Below are 25,219 nucleotides of genomic sequence, written 5' to 3'. Positions count from 1 at the left end.
GGGGCCCCGGTGCGTTGCACAGTTTGCAATGTACATTGTTACGGCACTGTATATATATCTTTCAGGTAAGTTTGGCAAGTCACGTCACAAATTCATTATTGGGTCAATCCATACGAAGTGGTCAAGATGTGGTTGCTCGACCATCTCCGAAAATTATAAAAATTGGGTGTGATGAATCTTGTGTATGAGAAGGTCAATAATGTCATTCACGTTGTCGTATGTACAAGTGTTACTGAATGGCCTCCATCTTTGTTGTCGGTGGAGTGGAGTGGCATTTCTTCTATTTCAAAGTGTTTACGAAAGCTACAGTTGCCCAGAACATACATGTCAAACGAAAACCAAAGCCGAATGTTTAGAGGAGAGACTGAGGTACACGGGGAGTGTATACTCTTGCTTCTAAATAAATATGCAGTTTTGCAAACCGATATATGAAATCACTATAAAAGTACAAAAAATTATACATTTGGAAGAGCTGTATTTTAGAATAGCATAAATTGGAGGGTTCATAAGTTTTGTGCTGAATACTATTGTATGTAAAGAGTTTGCAAAAAATATCTACACCTATGGTACTACCGGCACAGCAGATTTATGAGGGTCCAAAATTGAACTTTATGATTTTGATACTATTTTTAGGACGTAATATTTCGGGAGGGCAAAGTGTTAAAAAAATTGCAGCCGAGGCCACACAGTAATTGTGTCTGTGAATAAACTATTGCAAAAAAAAAAAAAAAAGAAAGAAATCTTGACTCATATTATTGGAGAAAAAAGTGAAGACATGATAGAAACGCTAAGAAAGCACGTGCGTGACGATGGTCGTAGTCCGGAAGAATTTAAATATTTTGAGATGTTTTAGGCTAGATCTCATGGCTCAGCAATTAGGCCCGCTTTTGTTTGTGTTCAGTTGTGCAAAAGCTTGCAAGTGGTGTTTGTTTTAATCTTTCTAGCTCCATGATCATTGCCTCGTCTACAGGGTGGACAATTTATCTTGACCATGCGCTATAACGGACAAACCGAAAGAGATAAAAGAAACTTTCCATTAAGCAAGTATAAGGTGGAGGACATGTATGTATGTATTAAACAGAAAGATCGAACAAACAGTGTTGCCAACCCAATATTTTTTCAAGCAGCACTACACCACATTATTAGATATTTCAAATCAGCGTGTCAAACGTAAACTTCAAATATCACTTTTATCATTCAGTATTGCAAACTAAGAATATTATAATATCACAAACATCCAAAGTTTGGAAACCTCTAACGCAAATATAGCATGCCAGGGATGCACAGGATAATGCACTTCGAAAGTACTTTAGTGTTTTATCCATGGTCATGGTGTGGCTTGTTTCGAATGAATAGAAACGAAGTTAGCAGGGCTTGAAAATTTTAATGTTTTGAAACCCTTTATTTTGAAAAAATGCTGAGATAAGTATCATATCTATTTACTTGTATGGTTTGTAATGGATGTGCAAAGTATTTTGCCGCTTAGAGCACTTCGATATCTCAAACTGTTCCGTAGATATGATAAATATTGCTGAAGTTTGCAACACTGCTTAAATCGTGTGTTTACGAGATCTTGTAATTATAGCTACTAAAAGCTATAGAAAAGAAGGAAAATAACAAACATTTTAAATATGTTCCACAAATACATCATTTTTAGCAAGATAGGATAGATAGGTGTAACGCAACCTTGTGAACTCATTAACTTCCGTAACTGGGATTGGATTTGAATGATAATTTGTTGCAGGGATGTGTAGTGCATATTACCGCTGTTACCGGTGGTAACGGTAAAATTATGAGTTTTCCGTTGTTTTCATATGTCTAAATTTCATCATCAACATGGGAAGATCTTTACATGTTTTCTTTTTATTTCCTTATTTTTTTTTTTTAAAAAAAAAGGTCGGACGGCCTGTGCCACATTTACAATGAAATGAACGCAACATGCCAGCACCAAATAGGAACATACTGTTGTTGATCCTGCAGATTGCAGAGGTAACGCGAACTCCGATAGCGAACTCCAGAAGCACCTTTCAACGTTCCAGCCAAAAGCATCGTGTGCGCTCGTATTTGGACTTTCGGAATGACCCTTATGTTACCGTTCGGCTGAGTGGATCAGGAAAAAAAGGAACGTTCCCTGTCAAGACAAGGAGAATCTAGAATATCATCAACATCTTTATTCTACTCGCTCTCCTCTCCCAATAGAGGATCGAGCTGGCAGTGTTTCTACTATACTGTTTCATTTGTTTTCCCATTCCAAGGGTCGAAACTTGGCTGTATTTTCCGTGTTTGTAAAGTTATTTCACTGTCTTAACAGTATACAATTTCAGACAAATGTAAGTAGCAGGTTTTTCATAGTAATATCATTTACCAACAATTTGTAAAATACAGAAATATAGGAAACACCCTCTATATTTTCCCAATTTGTCCTAAGTGTTGTTGAGCAAAGCTTCACGCTTGTAGGAGATTAGTCGGCAAATTTGGTTCAAATTGGTTGAATAGAGGCGGAGATACAAGCCAGACAAAACAAAAATTCCATTGGAAAAGTACAAAATAGTTTAGAAACCATGTAGATGTTTTCTGATGATTTGTTTGAAATTATGGTGGTCACAACTAAATACTTTGAATGCTTACTCTGAAAATTTGGTTCAAATCGGTTGAATAGGAGCGAAGATATACCAGATAATACGAAAATTATCGAGTAGGTGTTATATTTTAATAGCGACAACTTACTTTTGGACAGCTGCTTCATTTGGGAGTTGTGCACATGGAAACATACACAACAAATATGCCTGTAACGATTTACCAAATGCACGTATCTTAAAACTATTGCTACGATTGTTTTTCTGCTTAAATTTTAGCCGAAAATCATGTATCATATTGCCCTATTGCTATTTACAAAACTTGACCTTCATTCAAGATGGCAGACCTGAAGGTGGCTGCCATCAAGGTTCACCTTACCGTACGACTTTCCCTTAGGTACAGTATGTACCCACATTGTTGTTGTTGACTTTTTCTTATTAACAGGCAGTTTACAAGGAGTGGTACTGAACGTATTGTGCAATTTCGACATGGATACGCGACATTTCAATCTCCCATTTTGATTAATTCCAACTCAAAAACGCAGCTGCTTTTTGTGTATGGTCTTTGTGGTCTTTCTGTGGGACTTCCTTCCTCTGAGTGAAATTTTACGGTAGGTTTTGATATGAGCTCATTGATACTTCCCTTGTAAGTTAGGGAGTTTTGAAAAGTGACCCCACGTAGTGTAGTCGCTAAATCTCTCGTCTTCGGTGCGATCGGTCCCGGGTTCGATTCCCGGTGGGATCACTCAGTCGAAAAAGTGTAACACGCTTTTTCAGGCCAGCCACCCTGAATGATTTTTTCCTCATTCACACCAGGCAAATGACGGGGTAGTACCTAACTTATAGGTCCCAGGAAGCTTCCTTCCTTTCCGAATCCTTTCTTTCTTCCGTTTCCCGAGATTGTGTGCTCGCCGAGGGACCTCATCCCTCAAATCTTGAAGGGCTAAATGGCCTTAGATGCTGAAAGCCAGAAATTAAATCCTAGTTTTGAAAAGTGATTTTTCGAATTTTCAGTGGATTATAACTCTTAAAGGTGACGTCTTTCGGCCAATGTTTATTAGAAATTTTTCTTTCATTTCATATAAGGAATCGCCTCTCAAAGTTTCTCGGTGGAGTTACCGACCACCCTGTATATATTTAGATTTTTGCAATACGTTAACGGTAAAAATCAGCACATTCTTCATGGGATTTATCACCATTACCATTACACATCGTGTAAGTGTTTGAGGTATTTTACCTTGCAACTATCTTTGACGTTGATTCCTTCCAGATGTATTTTGTAGTTTCTGTTTTTTTTTTTTTTTTTTTTTGCAATGTGGCATTTCAGGACGTTGTGGGTGACAGTAGGCTGTGACAGTTTTATTTTCTGAGCCATGTCACGTTGGCCTGGGGATTCTCCTGGTCAACCAGTCAATGAGTTGTACAAAGCACCTCAGATTATGCGATGTTGGTAACCTAGAATGGGCTCATTTAGTTGTCGAATGCTTTTACATGGACTCACTTTGTGTTTGCTTGCCTACTATACGTCTAGCTGTGGCCATAGAGAGCATGATTAACAGTTTTCTAGATGTTGTTTCACAATGTGGTTGTATCCTCGTCGCCAAAAGTGCCTTTACATCACCGTGACGGCTATGTGACAGCGCAGTACTCCAAGGAAGGGATGGTTGTATAAGAATTTGTGATTAATTTTGAAGAGTTTTTATTTTGACTAGGGAATTAACATAGATGAAGGGATTAAAAACACAGATTTGAAGCATCAATGCACTGTTATTGAAGCATCAGTGCACGAAAAGATTCGTATTCTCAGTTTCCCTATTTATTGTTTTATATTTTAGGTAAAAAACACCACAATATGTATCACTGATATTGCAGATCGTATTATTTTTTTAAAAAAACTCGTGTTTGTAACCTATTGTCAAAACATTCATCACCAGACATGATGTAGAGAGAAGATAAAGAGATACGACATCTGTAATATATGTATATGTAATTCACTAAGTAACTGTAGAAATTAGTTAAAGGACACATAAGAGAGCGAAAAGGAGGTCTAGAAGTCTGAACTTTTTTGAAACATCCTAGATAGGTGAAAATATAGTTAAAAATTGCAAAAGGTATCATGTAGTTTGTCTTTCTTTTCTTATATACTTTTTCTTTCACATCCAAACATCTCTATTCAGAATTACGAGATAAAGGTGAAGAGAGAAACATTTATATTTCAAGAATTATATCAGGAAAAATACTTTTGACTTAAACTAGACTCGAACTCGCAACCCTTGAATCCATGGGTCAGGGCTCTACCAATTGAGCTCACAAATTATGTTGTAAAAGCCTGATTTCTACAACTACCGGTTGCTGAATGGCGTGTATTAACGAGGTTGGCCGAGATAATTGCTTCATATAGCTATTGCAGGAATAATAATAATAATAATAATAGTAATAAAGAAAAAAAAGAAGAACAGAATTTAAAAAGTCGCATACGTTAAAAGTTTGACGTGCAGAGTAAGTCCTAATATGAGATTTTATTAATTATGTATAATAAAAGTAAGCGTGGTTTATTCGTGCGTGCTACTCAAACTGCGCAACTCACTACCGTAGTCCCATAAGGGTTGTACGCGTATGGTACAGTAGCCTTGCGTCCTCCAACCATGAAGAATGTTTTGGTTTGAACCTATGCCTGCCCTAAGAGGAAGGAGGAGATTCAAAGAAAGAAAAGTGGTTTAGAAATTATGCAAACGTAGAATATCTCACGAGGTGAGGTGATATAGAGTTCAGCGTGTCTTTCAGCTACTACTCTATACAAGACGTGCATCTACGACTTAACGTGGAACCCGAGCTACACGACTCCTGACGGGAATCGAAAGCCGTATCACCTCTAGTTCTATTATGGGAGACACAGGAACATGTAAAAATAATAAAAAATGAACGATATTAATGTTAAATCAATAGCTTTCGAGGTCCTGAAAATTCCTAAGCGAAAAATATGAGTGTCTATTCAATAGTTTTCGAGGTCGCTGAAGTGAATAATGACCCTTCCGATACCATAAAAGCCCAAGGTTTTACTCTTCGTTAGCGGAAAGTTTATTGAGTTTGTCCTGCTGGAAATGGATTCGTACTATTTCATTCTGATTCAAATACGTATTCTACTGGGAAAACTAATCTCAAATATATCTTTGAAATATAAACCTACTCTCTCCGTGCAACGCCGGGTATTTCAATTAGTAAATAAATAATTTAAGAAACAATGAGTATATTTAATGGAAACAGACATATGCATTTTTGAATGTTGTATATGAATTGCTAATTCATACTTTATCTAGTAGAAAATGGTGTATCCAGGATATATTCTGAAGTAATAGGGAGAACTATTGGATGTATATTTTATTTATCTACTGTCGAATTTAGTGTGGAATAATTTCACACAATTTATTTAGAAACTATCGAGACGAGACTGAGACCGCTATTTGTCGATTGAAAGGAGACTAATACTGTAAGTAGTCTCGTATTGTCTCGTTTTGATACCAGTCCTACTTCGGGGCTTGTTCTCTAGTAACTGGTTGCGTAGTGCACCTACATAAGACGTCGTATATTTAAATGTTTGAGAACTTACCCCACCTACAGTTGACGGATCGTTCTATCTAAAACTATCAGACCGTTTATGTAATTTTGCATTTAAGTACAGCAATGTCCTTGTGTCAATTATTTTCTTGCAACAGAGAATGAAAAATATTGATCGCGCATAATCCTGTATAATAAAAGGCACTTTATAGAGTGTCGGACTCCGTGGCGTAAAAACAGTAGTTACTGCCTTGGTAAGTTCATCACTGGATGCGTTTCCGTCCTACTCGTGCAATGACGTCACCTTTGACACACGCTCGGGACAGGACCACAGGAGGAGTAACGCTGTTGTCTGCTTACTCGCTTGCTACTGTGTATTATCTTTGGAACGTGATGTGAAACTACTGTTTTCTCCTTACTTTCAGCTGTCTTTGCTATTTCTAATTTAGATGTCTATTATATTAGTGGTATTTTATTCCGTCATGGAAATATATTTTATTTCTTTTTAAATGTAAATAAAAAGAAAAGTCTATTTGGACAAGTTTCCCCACAACTCTACAGGTATTATCTGTGGTGCGCTTTTCTTTTCTTTTCTTTAAGGGCCGCGGTGGCCCAGTGGTAGAACATTCACCTCTGGTGCTTGGGGTCCTGGGTTCGATTCCCGCCCCCTTCAAGTGAACTTTGTGGTGGACAAACACCGTGTGCGTGGGTTTCCTCGGGGTTCTCCCATTTCCCCCACTTTCTTCATTTCATTCATTACTCATCAACACCGTCCCCTTTAGCCTGACCGGCATAACCGTCGCGTCGGACGTAAAACTCAAAGATTTCTTTTTTTTTCCTTAAATTGTGTTCCCAGTTGGCCTAATCCAGTTGCGTTTGTCAATCAGAATTTCTTTCCTGAACTTTTAATTTTCTCACTTCACCACTTTCTTCATTTGCTTGTAAAATGTTTTTTTGGAGGAAGAACTTTTCAGTTGCTTGTTTAGTTAATTTATTCTTATGTATGTTCTAAATGGGATAAAATATTAAAACCTCTAGTTCGCACTTGCTAACAAATTCATTTTTTTATGTTGCCTGTTAATTTTCTAATGATGTTCTTTCCTTTGCGAAAAAAAATTCTCCATTACATTCTTCAAGAAAATATTAGTTAGCTATTTTGATTGTGTCTAGAAGTTCCTTTGATGAAAATGTTAGTCCTCCTTTCGAGATAAATTTTGTCCAGTTGCACTGTAGTCCCTGAAGAGGTTCTTTGACATAGAGCTGTGGATATTTGATTTTAAATTAGAAAGCTAGCTTCTCAGCTATAAATTCAAGATTTTGTTCTTCAAGATCGTGCGTATTAAATGAATACATTTGATCTTCAATTTCATTTTTATCTTCTGGTAAAATATGCGTCTACAGCTGTACTGTTTAGTGATGTCAGCCGTCTCGGTTCGAGCCGGCTCGGTTACGATGAGCTATTGGCTCGGTTCGTCTCGGCTCAGGTGAGCTATCGGCTCGGTTCGGCTTAACTTAGGTGAGCCATCGGCTTGGCTCTGTTCGGCCCAACTGAGTCGAGGGCTTGAGGCGACTCGGTTGGGTGAGCTGTTGGCTCGGCTCAGTGTAGACAGCCTTGAGCCGAGCCACTCAAGCCATTTACAACACTAGTTACAGGAAACTACGATCTTAACCTTCAAACTCCGATTGCTCCTTGACCTTCATTCGGTTCGATTTCAATCTCCGAACTGCAAGTACCACTCAACCTCCAAACTCCAACAATAGATCATTCTCCGTCGACCTCAACCTCCGAACTCCAATTACCAATGGAACTGATAGAGTGCTAACTTGGGTGAAAACTGTCTGGTTCGAAGACCAAGACCCCGTATTTATATGCAAGACCGAGACCAAAATCAAGTGTGCAGAAACAAGTCCAAGTGCGCACGATTCGGACAAGAATGAGACCCACTTGCGAGAGTCTTGCAGTCTTCCAAATTAAATACATTTATAAATAAACGAAGAATACAGAGGTTTTATGTCTTAAATTCATCATTTTTAAATTATGTTGTCTGTTTAAGCTATGGGGATAGACAGGGGGTTAGGAGATTGTAAGTTCTTCTTAAACAAGAAAAAGTTATAATCGTAATCTTTTGAAATACCCAACTGAGGAAATAATGATGGGTTTCGTATTGCATTCTGTATGTATAATGTGACAGAGTTTATCGGCCCAAAAATTACTGAGAATGAAACATAGTAGAAACTGGTTGTTGGTCCATTGGAAACAAACTTACATGCGGAGATCAACGCATTTTATCAAAACTCTAAAAGAGTGATACACCTGCGTTGCAAATCAGCTGTAACGTGTAGTTGTTAAAGACGATTTTTTCGGAAACGCTTTTTCTTGCTTGTAGTAAACCTAACAAATAAACTACTGCTACTATTATTATTATTATTATTATTATTATTATTATTATTATTATTATTATTATTATTATTGTGGAAACTAGCACCAAGACTGTGTGTTCCTTTCGCCCCCACTGGGAATGAAACCTGAGGATTTCTGCGTCAAAAATAGGTGTGTTATACATTCAACCATAGTGGGCTCACGTAACAAGTAAAAAATTGATATAGAATATACGTATTTCTTCAAATTCATCTGGTTCAAATTTGTCAATAACTGAAAAAAAATTCTAAGCAAACTTGTATTTTTTCTTTGTTGTTAATCAGGACGATGTTGCGCTCAACCGGCTTGGTTCGGCTCGACTCAGGTGAGAAATCGGCTCGAGCTGGCATGGTTCGGGTGAGCCATCAGTTCGGACCAACTGAGCCGAGGGCTCGAGCCGGCTCCGTTGGGTGAGTTGTTGGCTTGGCTCACTTTTCGGCTCGGCTCGGTGGTTACTGAGCCGTGATCCGATCCGCTCAAGCCGTTGACAACATTGGTACTGTTGTAAATAATTCATCATGCAGTGCGGAGCTTTTCAAGTATATATATATCATCAATTAATGCAGATGTTACTGTTTCCTGCTGTGTAAAAGGTTCTTCAATGGCTTCAATATTTTTATGTAGAATGTTTTTCCATTATGTACCCTCTTAGTCTGTACTTAAATCCTAGAGAATCCGGATGGTCATTGCTTGAACTCATTAGTTTTCTAGGTATAAGGACATTTGCGGTAAAACCAGAACACCAGTTTTTCTGGGATATTTGCGGTACTGTTCAAAGCAGTAGGACATTTGCGATACACACCGTGGAACTTGCGCCGATATCATCCGTTTCAGCCCCATTAATGTAAATTAGAATGAATACATTAATAAAGAGGTTGGGTATGCAGATGGAATAGCCTAATATATGTGATTCATTCTGTTTGGCTTATTTTAGTAGGTAATGAATATATAAGAGGAGATCACGCGGGCTGCTTAATGGAAACTATCACAATAACCGAAACATCTAAGAAGAAACCATGCGTTTTTCGTCAGGGTTTTCAGTACAGACAATATTGAAATTTCAAGAACGGGAACATATCTTGGAGGAAACAAATATTGTCCCTTGGATCTTCGGCCTTTTACCAGCAAGAGATAGTAAGACATATCAGAGTTTTTCAGTTTGGTGAAGGTTAATATTACGATTGGAATCCGAAATTAAGCAAATTACGTTTCGAGCAAAAAGCAATAACATCTCGAAGAACACTGTTCCAGGAAACGCACATTAGTTGGTGTAAGTTCCATATTGTAAAGATTTCTCGGGTAGAGCAATAAATGTACTCGGGATTTGGACTTTTCCCTTCACCCTTTTATTACAAAAGTTTTATGTACAAAAATAATAAGAAATTCCACTAATATCAGGTAATATTAGATGGGAGCCCGGTGACCAAGCGTCGTGGGCTTTGAGGTGAGGTACTCTCGGTGACCAAGCGTCGTGAGAGGGGTGTAGATTAGGTATCTCTCTCTCGGTGACCGTGCGTCGTGAGAAAGAGGAAAGGAACCCGGTGACCAAGCGTCGTGGGTATAAGGATAGGTACCTCTCGGTGACCAAGCGTCGTGAGAGGGGTTTTAGGTGTTGTGATGAATCCGGGAAGATTGATGTTGGTCGAGGTGTGCAGGTCCTTTTTATTCTGTCTTGTCGGCTTCCATCGTCGATTCTCGTCCTTCCGACTGTTGGCGATGGTGATCGACTCCTCTTCGGGAACGTCGTCTGTTTGTTTGTGTTTATTATCAACACATGTAGTTCACACGTGATTATTGCCTGGTACGGCAACGTGGGGATCCTTACAATATTAATCAGTGCTTGTGGAGGAAGGTTCAGGAATTAGGACTCATAAATAACTATAAATCAGTTCCAGAGGTGAGGCTCCGCCTCAGAATTTCTTTTACCCTACCATTTCTCCCTGTAGATGATATCGATATTGCGTGGCTTTCCATTATCGAAGATGCATCACACGACGAAAACTTTAAGTTTTTAGATTATCTTGCAGAACAATGATTAAGTAATAACGCCGGTTAAATAATATTGGTATTAACGTATTCATGTGAAACTACTCGAATCAAGAGCACAGAACGAATAATGCTGTTGAAGGTGGAATTACAGACTCAATTAATAAGTAAATCAACTCCTAAGTGTGTTGTTTAGAAGTATCTAACAAAATGAGGCTGTATCAAAGAGGACCTTTAAACATTAAAGGGAAACGTAAACAACAAGTGTACATAGAATTGGACGGAAGAATAGAAAATGCATTAACTGATTATGTATCCTCAAAAGATGTCAAGAAATTCTTGAGGAAAATGGTTTACATTCAAAAGTTGGAGTAATTATTGTTTGTTCCAGAAGAGAGGCTACGTTGTTTATTGTTTTTATTATTGTGATTGTAAGTTGTCTCAATCTATCCATCATAATTATCTGTAGTTGTTGGAAAATTGTTAATGAAAGCTATGAAAGAAAGCAAAAATATAAATATTTCTAGAAGTTCCCTTTAAATATTATGGACAGGCGTTTGACCAATGAGAGATAAGAATTTGTTTACATTTTCCGGTTTTGGCCAATCAGAAACAAGAATTTGTTTATATCCTTCGGATGTGTATACCATGTATCTTAGTAAATGTTTTTCTTTTCACTTTTCTTTATAATTGATCCTTATATTTGAGTTTACATGTTCTTATTGTTCTGAGAAAACTTTGTATGTATGTATGTGAGTTAATAATGGTTTCATATTCTGAAAGAAGATTTTTAGTCTGCTTTTAGTATGCAAAAACCCGAGTCCCCTAAAACAGTCATGTTATTTTCCCCTAATACAAAGTGCTAGCTACAAGAATGTCTTTGGTCTTTGTGTAGCAGTTGATACTGCGTGCTTATCCTGTAACTGAACACTCGAAAATATTTTCTCTTAGCAAAGAGAATAAGAAGTTATTTCAAATAGTACCGCAAATGTCCCAATACCACAAAAGTCAATACTCGAAGTACCGCAATTGTTGCAGTATCACAAATGCCGATACCGCAAGTGATTCCCTTTCAATTTTCTACACAATCTTCATTTAATTCCTTTGTCAAAAGCAATTTTCCTGCACAATTCTGTACTTTGATTCTTCTACAAAACAAAAGGAACAAATAACAGCTGAAATACATACGGAAAAGGACGAATTTTACTTCTTTCTGTTCCATGCTTGATCTACATAAATAATTTTAGAAAGAATAGGATTATTTTTTTTTAAATGAAACATGTAACATTAGGGTGGTCCAAAATCAAATGCAAAAATTCAACTAGTTCAAAATAATAGTCCACAAGGTTTATTTTTTTTTCCTCCAGCCATAACCTACTTACCTGCCTAATTTCAGCTCTATTGCTTAATATTTACAAGTCGCTCCATTTTAAATCTTTTTGTTTATGTAGTATTACCAATGAACTAACGCTAGAAGTTTTCTGAGGTATACGCTGGACCGTTTTCAAAAATATAGCGTATAGCCTTCTCCGTATATACTCGTTCATTCGTAAATTTAAGGTAAATATATGCTGCACTATAAAAATATTAGATTGGTAATGGGTATACGCTCCATTATATTCATGTATACTATATTATAGGCGTCAAGACTACAATGTAATTTAACCCTATATGGTCAGGTGTAACGAAAACGTAACGTTTCACAGAGGGAAGAGTAACGAGTAAGGAAAAGAGTGTTGTGAAAAGAGACGATAGTGTCGTTTTCGTCACATTTCACTGTCTTGTTCCTATGGGTGGATGTCCCGGGTGGAATCTATTGGAAGTTTTTCTGAGACGTTTTACTGGCGAGGTCGCTGTTGTTGTTGCTGTGTTCGAAACATTGCTTTCGTCGTATTAGAAGTAGATGTTCAATTAAGTGATAACGTTGAAGAACTATTTTCTAAAACGCATACGCTTGTAAACTTTCTTTACGGTTGTAATGAAACTTTTTGCTTCAATCTGGATTTTGTTATATTATTGTCACTTAACATAACGTTTTCGTAACATCCGGCACTAAATCTCCAGTTTTCATTTTTTACATCAAGATGAATCCTGCTATGATTTACGGTCGGAGGCAAGGCAAAAGATCGCTACACGACCAATAGATGGCGAAAATGAAGATGAAATGCTGAGTGATTCTGGGTCAGATGATGAATATATTCCAAATGAGGAATGTGACGATTCTTACAATAATTCATAGATGCAGTTGATTTATTTGATTCTTTGATGGTACTATATAGAATATCTCTAAGGCCGAAGAAGTACTACCATATATTATTTTTCCACATCATCGATATGGTATTAGTTAGTAGTTAGTTATTATACAGGCAAGATTGTAACAAATTTGGACTACCGGAGAAAAATGAGCGTCAATTGTATGAGTTCCGAGGAGATGTAGCAGATGTCTTATCCAAACTGAGAAAAGGTGAAAGAAAAATATCAGAATGCCCAAGCAATTTTGTTGACTTCGACTATCAGAGGAAAAGAAGAAGGCCATCCGTAGAGATAACATAGGGCACTGGCCTGAAACTGCAAAGAAAAGAGGCAGATGTAGGAATCCTACTTTCAATGGATGTCCCATTACTATGTGTCAGAAGTGCAACGTATTCCTGTGTTTCAACAAGCGAAAGAAATGTTTCTCTGAGTTTCATTGAAACTGGTACACCAATAAAGATAACGTTGAAACTTTTCCAATAGTTAGTAAAAGATCAAAATTGAGTATCTCATTCTATTGCTTGTATTTTACCTTATTTTTTCAAGTATCTAAAAATGTGTTCATAGAAAACAAGCATTAATATAAAATGAAAATGATTTCCTAGTGCATTAGGGTACGAGTGTAAAATAAATATTCACAAATTCGTCTTGCTTATTATTAGAATCTTTCATATATTTAATCCTGTAAATGCCGAGCGTAACGAAAACGTCACGTTTCAAATTTCACACCAGTATGGTCTCATTTTACATTGAAATATACATTTTCAATTTTATGTGTCATAAGGAGTAAATGCTGTAAGTATTAATTTTTTTCTTTAATGTTATAGTAATTCAGGCCATATAGGGTTAACATAGTTGCTGTGCTAGTAGCCGGATAGCCGGATAAGTTCGTAGCTTTCATTGTGATCATTAGATGGTGTCATCATGTTATGGAGGGAGTCTTCTCCAGTGTCTTAAAAAATGAAATGAAATTTTTGAGTTTTACGTCCCACGGTTATGCCGGCTAGGCTAAAGGAGACGGTGATGTTGAGAAATGAATGAAATGGTGGAATGAAGAAAGTAGGAGGAAACGGGAGACGCCCGAGGAAATCAACGCACACGGTGTTTGTCCACCACAAAGTTCACTTGGCGAGAGCAGAATTTGAACCCGGAACCCCATGCACCAGAGGTGAACGCACTGACACACCGCGGCCCCTCTCTAGTGTCTTCAAATGTTTGTTTAGTCCAACAGAAGGTCTATCAACTTCGTCGTTCAAACGATTTCATAAACAGTGGTCATCAATAAATCAGGATGATTTACAAAGACAACTAACGACCTATTTGAGAGTCCAGTGATACAGACGTTATGCACGAAGTCCAGTGATGCACAAACATATCAGATGTTAAAATATTCACCAAGTGCTCCTTAAGCCAAGAAGCCTAGAGATGATTATAAGAAACTTTTGCGTTTATTTCTCATATTTCTTGGTGGATGCAACGACAATCAGTCATTTCAAGCTCGAGACCCACAACACCACGCTAGATGGATGGAGAAAGGCATTTAAGCATTAATTTTTTTTAAAGTCTCAATTTAGGATGACTGTGCGCGGAAGCAAAATTATCACATGTTTAGCGCTGTTTGTCAGCCTTGTTTATGTGAAAAAGTGGAATGAAGCTCCCCTTGTCAACCAAACCCCTCTCAATGACTAACTTTATGTCAGTTCTGAAAACTTACTCAGAGGACTGCATTTCTAGTAGTGCATGTGCAGCATTTTCAAGATATCTCTAGTTTTTGTCTGAACTTTTATTAGGATTACCATTTTTTTTTATGAGAGAGTATCAGAAGAAACAAAGGAAAAGATGGACAAAGCCTGCAGCGGCCAGCATTACCAAACATTAAACTACGACTTAAGTTGACAAAGAAACCCGCAGAACTTAGTTTGGAGGATCTAGTAACAGCGACAGCACTCAATATTTGATGTCCTAATGAAAAAAAAAATCAAAGAGAAGTCTCAATCTTCTCTCAAACAAACACTACAACGCTGGCGAGATAATGCTTTTTTCCCCAAGAATTTTGTGAATTATCAAAATAAATGGCTGTGGTGAATAATGTAGCTGAAAGAGGAATCAGCCTCATCCAAAAGTATAATGAAGCCTTGACAGAAGACTAGGAACAGAAACAGTTTATTCTTCGATTGGTCGAAAACCATCTCAAAAATGTTTCCACTCCACTGAAGAAAGCGTTTTTTTAAATTGAGGATATAAATAGTGACATTTTTCTAAAAGTTTTGGCAACAAATCAGGGGTAAAACTGAAGGGGAATGGGGAGACGCCGTTAGCCTCACTTCAAAAAATATACGTGGCATCTCCTATTTCCTAAAATATTACAATGGGCAAAAATAGGCACGCGGGACAGCGTGACCGAATGCGTTCCCATGCCTTTTCAGATCCACTTTTAATCCTACAATAACTAAAAAAGACAAAAATGAAGCGACCTGTAAATGTGACTTAATTGTATTGAAATTTCGTTGGTTATTTGTATACATCACAAGGAAAAAAATAAACCTTGTGGACAATCGGCTACTGTTCGTTTTATATTTTGGCCCACTTTAATGTGACATATTAAAGGAGAGTACTTAAGATTGAAATTATTGTATAACAAAAGCCTCAGCTATGAAAATATTCTAATAAATTATCTTCTATCTTTCTGATAAAGAAAATAAAGTTGATACCAGATATAAATAACGAAAAACACATGAATTTAAATATAAAATTTGAGTCCAAAATACCCACCTATAAACAACTACTGAGTTTTAGAAAATAAACACATGTAAATTGAAGTTATGTGATTAACTTGGAGCTTCAGAAACCAACGCCTAGAAACCGCCATCTAAAGTCTAACTGATGCAAATTTTTTAATTGCATAACTAGCTTTCGGCTAGGCGGGGAGTCCGCCCCCAGACGCTTGCATTTGCTCTTTCTCCGGCCTCTCACTTCTCATATCCCTAAGATCTCTGATCCTAAGTGGTTTCGAGATATGGCTATCTTATTGTAACAATTTCAACCCTCAACTTTGTCTTCCTGCTGTTTTTCTTCTAACCGTAATATCAAAAAAACGCTGAAATACATCTTTAATCAAGATGTTTCTACTCTTAAGGGATTTCAGAATATGGCCATTCTATTTTACCAATTACAATTTAAACCTTTTTTTAAGGAAAAATGAAAAAACGCAGAAACATGTCTTTAATTCTTTTACATGCAAAACCTAAACACCAATTTTCATTCCTGGCGGGAGCTCATGTATTTCGAATTCCACGTTAATTAGTAGGTTCACGTTTCATATACCTTCGCTGCTGAATGGGACGTTAAACTCAAAATCAACTCAATTCAACCAATTTTCATGCCAATAACCTTAACGATTTTCGAGTTATTAACATCCAATTATAACAATTGAAACTTTACCCTATTTTCTTCCTTTCTAGGGAAAATATAAAAACGCTTACATACATATTTAATTATTTTAAATGAGAAGTCCATATACCAAATTTCATGTCGTTAATACTCAAAGATTCCAAGGTATGGGCGTGCATTTTAAGATAATAATTGCCAATCCTCTTTCTCCCTTTTCCCTTCCAATTTCCAAATATTAACGTGTGCTACAAATTTCTAACTGGAATGAATTAGTATTTAAGAAACTTGTATACTTGGGGATAGAGCGTAGCTCATTTGAAATTTGTAACACCGTGTATTTAGAAAACTCAAGGATGAATTTAACTAATCATTTAAGGATAAGAAATGAAATAATCAATTACTTTTGGATATTTCGACATCACACCACAAACTATTAGGATTCGAAATGGTCTTAACTATAGGAATCTACTACATCGTAATGGCACAGAAACTTAACCATTATGGTTATCTAACATCGCAAATAGATGCAGTACTCACAGGTAGTTCAGCTCAGTTCAACTCCAAACGATGTCCTTCCACTCTCCAATCTTAATTCCAACTTCCCGAGTCTAGTCTCCGTCCTCAACCAGCACAACCCCTTTCCGGGATTCCGGTGCTTCCTGGTTGTGGCGAAGAGCTTAGCTCAGGTCTCTTTCTGCAATCTCTTACTTCCTTATTTCCGTATAGGAAAACTTCCTTGTGGTGTGATGCCGACGTTGTCTGTTTTTATTTTTTTCTAAGCAGTATGACTATAACTTACTTGTTTTATAATAAACAACATAAATTAGACAAACACATGTAGGATTTTGGGTACTTTACAATATTTTTCTTTTAGTGGGACCTTACATTACAAATCATATGCCCTTTCTAAACTTCAAGTTTCTAGCTTAAGCGGTTTGGCCTAGGCGTTGATCAATCAGCCAGCCAGAACTTGTTATTTTATATAGAAAGATACATAATAAGCAAATTAATGACAAAAGTATTATTTCAAAAGCAGTATAGCAAATAACTCATATACTATGTTAAAATGTGTAGATATTCATTCATTTGGTAAAATTTATAAAACTAAGGGCACAAGCTTAGCGTACGCGCGTTTGGCGTGGGAGACCCAGGTTCGATTCCCGGTGGGAGCTCATGTGATTCAGATTCCACGTTAATCAGTAGCTCTACGTCTCATATAGTCTCTCTGCTGAACGGGACGTTAAACTCAAAATCAGCTCAGCTCTGCTAAGGGCATAAGCAGCGTGGAGCTACGGCTTTTTGGGTCCAACCACAGATGAAAAAATCCCTATTGTTTTACAATTGCTGTAAATCTCCCTGCTTTGGAAATGAACGGAACTTGACATTCTCTTCACCAACTTTTATATTTGGTGTGTTCATTTTAAAGCCGTACGCGGCGCATGAGGGCATTGCCAAAGTTTTCAAAGTCAATGTAAGAAATTCAAATGAATTCTATTTACACAATGTGTACAGTACAAAATATACAATAATATTCCACATAGAAAATATCATACACAACAGTGTGTAAGAAATTCATCAAATGTTTAAAAGCCAAAGAAAACGTACTTCAACCCAAATGCAATTAAAACCTGACTCTGAGAGCGCGACAATGTTATCTTGTTCGAAGGGTCAGTGATTTTGTGTCGAACAGACTCGGCGTGGGCTTACCTTGTCTTATGTTTGGAAGCCAGAAAAGTATCTTTATAACATGAACTTTACAGTAACAAAGAAAACGAGAAATTAAGCTAATTACCATTTTTGTATCACTACAAAACACTATTTAAATATGTTTTTAATGAAGTGTAAGAGCATATCTCTTTGTCAAAATCAAACCTGTGATAATGTTAGACTTGAAGGTCATTAGTTTTATTATATTTCGACTATATGTTTCAACTGTATTTGTCAAAATACATCTTAGGTATACATTTTAGTTGTTTCCTGTGCTTATTTAATAAAAAAAATATAAATTATTAAAACTGGAATTTTGGTCATGATTCATCCACAGTTAATTAGGTTTAATTTCGCAACTAACAGGAAGACTGAATTATTATATATTGAAGAAATTTGTAATTGTAACAATTATCGTAAGAATGTTTGTCCATTACAGCATTCTATTCTTTTACTATCATATAGTCGGGGCGCCTAAATATTGTTTGAACACTTACGAACTCTTACTGTTACTGGACTCCTGGAGGGATTTCAAATGAATTTAGTATATGTATACATTACCATCTGGACAATTTACCCCTAAAATTGCTCTCTATCACTGAAATAAATTCCTGCCTACGCCCCTGTAAAGCAGTAAGAATTTTAGGGACTGATCATGGGGTAATGCCTCCCTGGAGCAACGACAGTTCAACAGAAATCATACCTCTGATAAGTCCGGATGTAACACCAGTATTTGTGTATTACCACTCTTCACTCTCACTGTACTGAAACTTAAGTCAAAGGAACTGTTCTGAAATATTCACCGGTTCTCTCCTCTGAAACCGCACGCGAATGGGGCCGACCTTGGTCATATACCACATCTGGAATATTACTATTTATGTCAGAGATACCGAAAAATATATATTCGACACAAATATAGGATGTTTTCGATTTTATTTATTTATTTACTTATTTTTTGCCTGTCACCATCCCACTCTGACATCCATGCCAACCAAGGCTTAACTTGTACCTAAGCAACATCGACAGCGTCACTATTCATCTGCGACCACGAAAAGTATGATTCCGATACTAATATTGCTCATATTTTACTACTTTTACATGTCCCTTCCCTCCTTATTACGAATGGCTTCAGTGTCTCGCCCCACTGGAGCAATTTCAACAAACATAAGTATAGCCATAAACCACCATCTGTAAAATAAATGTGCGGGTGAACTTTTTCGGAGAGGAATTCATTAGCTACTCTTCCAATGTGGTGGGTTTATTCGCTTCCCATGCTGAAGATTGCCAAAGAGCTCAACTCTATTTGCACAACTGTGCTATGAATATAGATTTTAATGGCATTTCCTTTACTCAATACTCGCTTAGATGTTGCTCTCGTCACAGGAAAAGTGAGATACTGTTATAAATGAGTAGGGATATAAACAGATACGGAAAACTATTTGCAATGACACTACTCGAAATGAGTTTTCGCAATATAATGAGGCAGTATTTTATTCGAATGTAAAGGAAATCCTTGCATAAATTGTCCCTTCCCTTCCTTAGAAGTCTAAGCTACAATACGTATCTAATATTTAAATAATTTTGAATTAGAAATATATGCATCGAGTTTCATATCCTTAACTTTAAGGTGTCCTGAGTTAAGTAAAAGAATAAACTTTACTGCTAACGAAAGAGTAAAGCTCTGGGTTTTAATAGTATCGGGAATGTAGTTATTCATTTCAGCGACCCCGAAAGCTATTGAATAGACACACATATCTTTCAATTAGGAATTTTTAATTTTCAATCCTCCCATTAAACCTCCATGCCGATAATGCTAAACTTTGATGTGAACGATATAGAGGGTATCATACATAATTCATGTACTCAAAAGCTATGGATTTAACATTAATATAGTTCATTTTCGATTATTTTTACATGTTCCTTTGTCTCCCATAATAGAACTAGATGTGATACGGGTTTCGATTTCCGTCAGGGGTCGTGCGGTTCGGGTTCCACGTTAAGTCGTAGATGCACGTCTTGTATAGAGTAGTAGCTGAAAGACACGCTGAACTCTATATCACCTCACCTCGTGAGATATTCTACGTTTGCATAATTTCTAAACCACTTCTCTTTCTTTGAATCTCCTCCTTCCTCTTAGGGCAGGCATAGGTTCAAACCAAAACATTCTTCATGGTTGGAGGACGCAAGGCTACTGTACCATACGCGTACAACCCTTATGGGACTACGGTAGTGAGTTGCGCAGTTTGAGTAGCACGCACGAATAAACCACGCTTACTTTTATTATACATAATTAATAAAATCTCATATTAGGACTTACTCTGCACGTCAAACTTTTAACGTATGCGACTTTTTAAATTCTGTTCTTCTTTTTTTCTTTATTACTATTATTATTATTATTATTATTATTATTATTATTATTATTATTATTATTATTATTATTATTATTATTATTATTGCAATAGCTATATTAAGCAATTATCTCGGCCAACTTCGTTAATACACACCATTCAGCAACCGGTAGTTGTAGAAATCATGCTTCTACAACAGAATTTGTTAGCTCAATCGGTAGAGCGCTGATCCATGGAGTCAAGGGTTGCGAGTTCGTATCTAGTTTAAGTCAAAAGTTTTTTTCCTGATATAATTCTTGAAATATAAATGTTTCTCCCTTCACCTTTATCTCGTAATTCTGAATAGAGATGTTTGGATGTGAAAGAAAAAGTATATAAGAAAAGAAAGACAAATTACACAATACCTTTTGCAATTTTTAACTATATTTTCACCTATCTAGGACGTTTCTAAATAGTTCACACTTCTAGACCTCCTTTTCGCTCTCTTATGAGTCATTTAACTAATTCCTACAGTTACTTAGTGAATCACATATACATATATTACAGATGTCGTATCTCTTTCTCTTCTCTCTACATCATGTCTGGAGATGAATGTCTTGACAATAGGTTACAAACACGATTTTAAAAAATAATACGATCTGCGATATCAGTGATACATATTGTGGTGTTTAACTTAACATATGAAACAATAAATAGGAAAACTGAGAATACAAATCTTTTCGTGCACTGATGCTTCAATAACAGTGCACTGATGCTTCAAATCTGTGTCTTTACTCTCTTCACCTATGTTAATTCCCTAGTCAAAATAAAAACTCTTCAAAATTAATCACAAATTCTTATACAACCATCCCTTCCTTGAAGTACTGTGCTGTCACATACCCGTCACGGCGATGTAAAGGCACTTTTGGCGACGAGGATACATACAATGTTCTTTTGAAAGAGCCGTAACGTATCTTTTGTAATATCGGTTCACTTCTGTAGATGTTTGTGGACCACCAACACAACACGCCGGTATCTGCAAACTGAGACACCACACTGATAACGAAGTGTCATCCCATTTCGTCTAACGGGTTATCAGCCACTTATTTCGTCAACATTAGAATTTAGCAATTTTTGGAGAGGTGGGAATTCCGCTTTCAATATTAATTTGAAAATATCGCGCCATACAAACCAAAGTTCCTCAAATAGCGTACACGTGATGCTACACTTATTTTCAAATTGATATTTTGATATCACAATTTCGTATTGCTGAAGGCTATTAATGTAGTATAATAATTCTCTCATGAGTTCAGACATTCCCTCTTCACAATTTTACGCGAGATGAGATTATGTAAAATGTGAATTCCTATCTGCCTAAAATGGTGGAAAATCTTAACATTGAGAAATATGTTGCTGACAATTCATTAACCGAGATCGGATAGGCAAGATGAGATTAGACCATTAATGATGCCGGTTTCATATTTGTGATGATAGGATTGCCAAACCGGACTGATATGTATCAAACAACCTTCTGTATATAATTATTTTTTTTATGATTTCAACGGTAATAAGACTTTAGTTTAGAATTTTCATCTCTTCATAACTTTCTAAACCAAACTACAACGTTAAGAGAGTAAGGCGTACGTATAGATGAAAGTACTATGAATATTTTAAGAAATGTGTACTTTGAAATAAAATTTCTAAATTTAAGAATTTACGAACACTATTTAATCTTTTATAGGTACAAGGGATTTAAAAGAGACTGCCCTAATGGAAGAATGCCAGAGGAGGTGAGTTTTTTTTTTTTTTTTACCTTTTCAAATGTAAATTTATGAAAACTTCATTCACTCTGAAGTCTGCAAGATTGGACGTTGATATAATTTGATTTATTCCTCAATTGATTTAAATCTAAGTGGCTGTTAGTTAACTCAAGAATGTCACAAAAAAGTTTTCTCTATACTAGATATTTGTTTTTCTTGCAATCGTTTTCTTTTCTGAAAATGTTATTGTAGCAGCAATATTTTGTCTGTGGGTAATGAAAATTCCTAACAAGTATCAATTTCCGTTCCGCTAGGTACATTTCCGAATTCTGTTCTGTAGTTTGACGCCAACTCATTCCACATAATTAACTTAATTTCATTGGAAGTTTTCCTTACCATGTTATTTTTCTCAGATCCGCTCATATATATAAATTAACCCTTTTAGGATTTTGGTAATGTTGGTTACCATGGCATAGTATCGTCTTTGACCACTTATTTAGGTTTTGTAACAGGCATTTAAGCCGTTTCTTTCCTTCGCCAAGTCAAGGATGGACTAAAGAACACTCCAGATTCATTCTGGAACCGCATGGTCAACTTGGAGCTGAGTGGCGTGATTTTTATTTTTTTTTTCTTAAGGAAATTTCAAAAATTTGTCAGGCCTTTAGTTTTCACGATATCAGATTGGAGCTTTGCATAAGGATTGTGAATATCCTTGGATATTTTTCGAAATTTTCTGAGATCTCTACGTGAAACTGGGGTCGGTCCCGAGGGGAGCAAGTTTTCCAAGGGGGTGATTTTTTTTTCAGAAAAAAATTCCGGTTCTTCAAAGTTTTCCGGTTCAGATGTATGGTGCTGTTGAAAAAGGCTTGTTATACTGAAGAAACTAACGTTTAAACTATGATTCTAGGCCAAATAGTAAAGACGCAGTAAATTATTGTAATATGTATAAATATATGTGTGTATATACAGAGAGAACTTAATTCAGATTTTCAACAATTTTTATTCGCTCTTTGTTTTCAAGATGTAAGACTGAAATTTTGCACACGTATTATGTACTTAACAACGTATTTTCAGAATTAAAAAAAAATCCTTACGTCAAACCAAGCTTGGGCCAGAGGTTCGAAGTGTTTTTGCAAGATTAAAAAAAAGTATTCCTGGTTTTTCACAAATTTTCCGATTCAGGTGTATGATACGGACACGCAATTGGTACCGTTGAAAAGGACTCGTTACACTGAAGAAAATGGCGTTTGAACCATAACTCTAGGTCAAATAGGAACGAAGCAGTACATTAAAAATATATATATATATATATATATATATATATATATATAGTGGTATATTTGAATCCAGAGTAGTCGGCGAGTATGTTGACAACTATTCAAAATCATCTTTGAGATAATATGCTCTTTCTTTCCACACTATTTCGCCTCCAGCTTAGCGACATGTTATGTTCGGAACATAAAGTTAATTATTCTATAGAGTGATTTTTTTTAACACTGATTTCATTTTGGTCTAGCATTTCTTTGTGAAATGCGATTTTCATGCGATTTGTGGCAAATAATCAAGGAAGGACGGGAGATTTATGGAACTATGTTTACTGGTTTGAATTCACCCGCGGTAATACCGACCATGTCTCAGAAAAAAAAAGAGTTTTGAGTTTATCTTGAACACCACTCAGCTGCTGACGGTACACAATTGCACTGATCTGACCAGCTCGTAGAAGTTACTGATTCACGATGCCACGAGCAATCCACCAAACACACAGGAGGACCTTCTTCTGTTTCAGTGGTGGTTTCGGCCGTTTTGGAGCCGGTTAATGGGCTGCTAATTGTAGTCCCAGTTCCTCACATGTCTGACTCTTGTTCGCCTCAATTGCTGCCTGAAGATCTTCATTTTGTACATGTATTTTTCCGCCACGTGGTGCGTCTTCAAGTGTTTCATCACCGTTCTTAAACTTGTTGAACCACCACTACACTGTCCGAGTAGTCCCGACACCCTCACCAAAGGCCTGGCATATATTCCGCCCCGCTGCAGCGGCGTTTGACCCCAGTTTGAACTCGTACAGCAAAGATGTCGTTATGACGCTCTTTGGAGGTTCCATGTCCACTATGTCCTTACGCAAGTTCATGGTATAACTGAACTGCCACAGCCAGGTATTATGTTGGATACCCACACCAATAACTGACCTTCGCCTTACCTTCATTCGCATTCAACTGATGATGTGAGAGCCAATGGAAGACAGATCTCCACAAAAACTAACAGATTTTTTTTACCCTTATAACGTTGTTCACCTTATGATCGTATGGTTTCTTGTTCTTATTTATCGCTCTGAAACCTGATCAATATTTCTTATAGCATTACGAGGAATACTTATGGTAAGATTTTTTTTACATATTCGTATAAAAACTCTCGAATGTTGTGAATGTGGTTTGCTTTCACGAATCTTGCCATCGTCCGTTGCCTAATAATAATAATAATAATAATAATAAGAAGAAGAAGAAGAAGAAGAATATCGCCAAGATGTATTGAACGTGTTGACCCCATTATGTTTCATCCTTTAAGCGCGTCCCAATTTCATTATTGAAGATTATCTTTACAATTGTCTAAGGATTGCGCACTCTGTATTGAATATGTTGCTAACTGTGTAATTACACAACAGAAGTTGGCTTTTTAAGCGCAAATGTTGTCGTATCTGAAATTGTTAACAGTGGAGCAGGTAATTGGAATGCATTACAAAAATATAGCATATAGCTGAGTCGGGTAAAGTTTGTCTGAGCAAGATGTGTTATTATTTCTATAATCTTCAAATATACGCTGAATAATTATTTATTTATTTTTTGGCTCAACAAATCACTACCGTGATTCACGTCTCTACACAACTGGTAGTTCATGATTGAATAAGCAAAGTAGTGATCACTGACGTTCACTTTATCAGTCTTTAAACAATTCTCGGATTTATAGTGTAGATCTTACAATTTGTTTATATTAGGTATTTTAAAATACAAGGTAAAAGCTATGTTCAATTAGTGACTAATACAAATATGTGACGTAAAAATATTCTAGAATGTACATGTGTAACAAAGTCATTTTTAATGGATTATATGAATATGGAAAAGATATAACATATTTCGAAAAGTAAATAACAGCAGAAAGTACGGACCATTGCACTAAACTTTCCCCCTCTCACTTCTCAAATTGAATCATATCATCTTGTAGTTATTAAACGGAATATTTATTTAAGAATAA

The 25,219-nt window shown here is 36.4% G+C and overlaps 1 protein-coding gene across 1 annotated transcript in view; it reads left to right on the top strand.

The window, feature by feature from the left end:
- Positions 1–25,219, top strand: part of LOC145674557 (frequenin-2-like) — a 142,852-nt gene that overhangs the window by 44,046 nt on the left and 73,587 nt on the right. The window contains exon 3 of the mRNA XM_081744731.1: positions 21,955–22,003. Coding sequence (XP_081600857.1) covers positions 21,955–22,003 — 49 coding nt within the window. The remainder of the gene's footprint in view (positions 1–21,954; positions 22,004–25,219) is intronic.

Source organism: Thermobia domestica, chromosome 17, assembly GCF_964235325.1.
Source record: "Thermobia domestica chromosome 17, izTheDome1.hap1.1, whole genome shotgun sequence".
In the NCBI taxonomy this organism is placed as follows: domain Eukaryota; kingdom Metazoa; phylum Arthropoda; class Insecta; order Zygentoma; family Lepismatidae; genus Thermobia; species Thermobia domestica.
The sequence above is the reverse complement of the archived record's forward strand: the minus strand, read 5'-3'. Positions and strand labels throughout refer to the sequence as shown.